Source organism: Petaurus breviceps, unplaced genomic scaffold (assembly GCF_028583685.1).
Source record: "Petaurus breviceps papuanus isolate PSGF00001 unplaced genomic scaffold, PetGlider_PUasm1.0 90702, whole genome shotgun sequence".
Lineage (NCBI taxonomy): Eukaryota > Metazoa > Chordata > Mammalia > Diprotodontia > Petauridae > Petaurus > Petaurus breviceps.
Genome location: NW_027187317.1, coordinates 4178229 through 4181473, shown reverse-complemented (window position 1 = coordinate 4181473; position 3245 = coordinate 4178229). Strand labels below are relative to the sequence as shown.

Below are 3245 nucleotides of genomic sequence, written 5' to 3'. Positions count from 1 at the left end.
GAAGGAAGGAAGGAAGGAAGGAAGGAAGGAAGGAATGGAGGAAAGAAAGAAGGAAGGAAGGAAGGAAGGAAGGAAGGAAGGAAGGAAGGGAGGAAGGAAGGAAGGAAGGAAGGGAGGAAGGAAGGAAGGAGGGAGGGAGGGAGGGAGGGAAGGAAGGAGGGAAGGAAGGAAGGAAGGAAGGAATGAAGGAATGGAGGAAAGGAGGGAAGAAGGAAGGAAGGAAGGAAGGAAGGAAGGAAGGAAGGAAGGAAGGAAGGAAGGAAGGAAGGAAGGAGTGGAGGAAAAGAGGGAAGAAGGAAGGAAAGGAAGGAAGGAATGAAGGAAGGTAGAAAGGGTGAGTGAGTTTGGCATTCCATCTTAGAAATTAAATATTCTGGGCCCCTTTAATATGAGCCCTTTAAATAAGCAAAATTTGCATTCTGTACCCAAAATACTTAAGACAAATTCTGATACTTCATTTTTTTTGAAAAGTGAAAGTTTTATAAATAATAATTATAAATATATAATATATAAAACATAAATAAATATTAATATTATTAAAATATAATAAATATAGATTTCAATATATTCAGGAACTTCAGCTGCTAAACATAGATTATACTTGTCTGTATTCTAACCCCTTTTCAGTATACAACTTAATAGCTTACACTATTTTGAAATATTCAGTTAATTCAGATTTTTTTCATTTGATTGCAGAAAAGTTGAGTGCTAGGTTTCTGGAAATGAGATAAAGTGTTCTCAGAGTCCATTTCTTCTTCTTTAGTTTCTGAGTTTTCTTGTGAGTTTGTTCATGAACCAAAAGACACTCCTGATCTCTGCTCTCATGATCTCCCAGGCACAGTGTCTGTATTCTTTATCTTGTAGATATTGGTCTATTCCTTGGAAGTAGCTCCTCAGGACCAGCCTGGGGTTCTCACTTCCCAAGATAGGTGCTTCCCACTCCACATCCTGCCTAACACACCTCTTCACATCCTGCCCAATACACCTCTCCAGCTGTGCCATCTGCTGATCCAGTCCACTGAGCAATTTCACAAGATGGGTCTGATTCCAAGTGGCAGGAGTGGAATTCAGGCTGAAGATGTCAAAGATCTGCTGGAGCATCTCACTAACAATGACTGTGCCATTTTCCCTCTGGAATTGGCTGCCCTCCATGGCTTCCTTTGGGAAGTTGAAGTTGGTCCTGTCCTTCCAACATGGTACCAGGGGAGTTGTGCTCATTTGGTGGAGAAGTGAGAAATCATCCAGAAGATCCTGAGTCAGGTCACAGGCCAGGGCGCAGAGGGTGCTGGAGCAGAGTAGCATCAAGGCAACTGGCAGCAAGATCCAGGAGGTCATGGTGACACCGAGGGTGGTTTGGGTTTGGCTGAGCTGGGAGACCAGTGAGCCTTTGTCTCAGCTTCTTGGCTTATCTGTCTTCAAGGCCACTCTCCCCTATATAATTCTGAATGTAATTTTCTTCACTTGAAATGGGATTTTTTTTCTACTTTCTATTTCCTTTTACTCAGTTCCCACATTGGCCTAAGTAGATGTCCTTATAATCCATTCTTGGTTCTATCTGGAGAAGTGAAACGAAATTTATTCTTAAAGAGAGTTATTCAGATTAAACTCTTTCTGATGAGTGACTGTCCCCCAGCACCTATTACTTTGTATTACACTTCTAGCGAGTTGCCATAGCCTATTGATCTCCCGCAAATCACTCTTGCATCTGTCCATCTCCACTGTCACTATTTTCATTCAGTCCCTCATTACCTTTTGCCCTCCTTTGAGTTCCACAACACTGATCTACTCAGTTCAATCTCTTTTTTCCTTTTCTTTTTTTTAAATTTTTTTTAAAAATTAATTTGTTTGTTTCCTTTTAGTTTACAGGATTCAATGCCACAATTCCTTGAGTTTCAGATTTTGTCCCCCTCACTTACCTCCCCACCATGGCGGCATATAGTCAAATATAGGATCTGTAAATACTTTCACATTATACATTAGTCAGGTTATAGAGACAGGTTGTATCAGATGGAATGAAAAATGGTAAAGAGGACATGAAACCAAACAACAAAGGGAAAAAGATCAGGTATTTTGCTTCTATCTGTATATAAACTCAGTTCTTCCTAGTTCTTTCTCTGGATGCACACATTTCTCTCCATCATGAGTCTTTTGGGATTGACTTATATCACTGCATTGCTGAGAAGAGACCAGTCTATCAAAGTTGGTCATCACACATATGTTGTGTCTGTAATTGTGTCCAAATTTCTCCTGGTTCTACTCTTCTCACTCAGAATCAGTTTGTATAAGTCTCTCCAGATAAATATGAAGTCCATCTGCTCCTCGTTTCTTATAGCACAATAGTATTCCATTACATTCATATACCACAACTTGTTCAGCCATTCCCCAATTGATGGGCACCCCCTTAATTTCCAATTCTTTGCTACCACAAAAAGAGCTGCTATTAACATTTTTGTACATATGTGTCTTTCTCCTATTTCTATGATTTCTTTGGGATATAACCCTAGGAGTGGTATTGCTGGATCAAAGGGTATGAAAGTATTTATAGCCCTTTGGGCATAATTCCAGATTGCTTTCCAGAAAGTCTGGATCAGTTCACAACTCCACCAGCAATGCATTAGTGTTCCAATTTGCCCACATCCTCTCCAGCATTTGTTGTTTTCCTGTTTTGTCATCTTAGCCAATCTGACTGCTGAGATGTGGTACCTCAGAGTTGTTTTGATTTGCATTTCTCTAACCAATAGTGAATTGGAGCATTTCTTCATGTGCTTATATTTAATTTCTTTCTCTGAAAACTGCCTGTTCATATCCTTTGACCATTTATCAATTGGGGAATGACTTGTATTCTTATAAATTTGGCTCAATTCTCTGTATATTTTAGAAGTGAGTCCTTTGTCAGAGACATAGGTTGTAAAGATTCTTTCCCAATTTCTCACCTCCCTCTTAATCTTGGTTACATTGGCTTTGTTTGTACAGAAGCTTTTCAATTTCATGTAGTCAAAATTATCCATTTTACATTTTATAATGTTCTCTAATTCTTGTTTAGTCATAAAGTCTTTTCCCCTCCACAAGTCTGATAGGTAAACTATTCCTTGTTTTAGGAAACTGCGTACAGTATCAACCTTTATACCTAGATCATGCACCCATTTAGACTTGATTTTGATATATGGTGTTAGATAATGGTCTATGCCCAGTTTCTGCCATACTATATTCTAGTTTTCCTAGCAGTTTTTGTCAAATAGTGAGTT

The 3245-nt window shown here is 39.1% G+C and overlaps 1 protein-coding gene across 1 annotated transcript; it reads right to left on the bottom strand.

Annotated features, from left to right (window-relative positions):
* Positions 1–759: 759 nt before the first annotated feature.
* On the bottom strand, positions 760–1335 carry LOC138144616 (interferon alpha-1-like). Its single transcript, XM_069065988.1, has one exon. The coding sequence runs from the start codon at positions 1333–1335 to the stop codon at positions 760–762; it is 576 nt and encodes a 191-aa protein (XP_068922089.1).
* Between the last annotated feature and the right edge of the window lie 1910 nt (positions 1336–3245).

Excerpts from the sequence above, each read along its gene's own strand:
- LOC138144616 (XM_069065988.1), bottom strand. The coding sequence starts at position 1,335 with ATGACCTCCTGGATCTTGCTGCCAGTTGCCTTGATGCTACTCTGCTCC.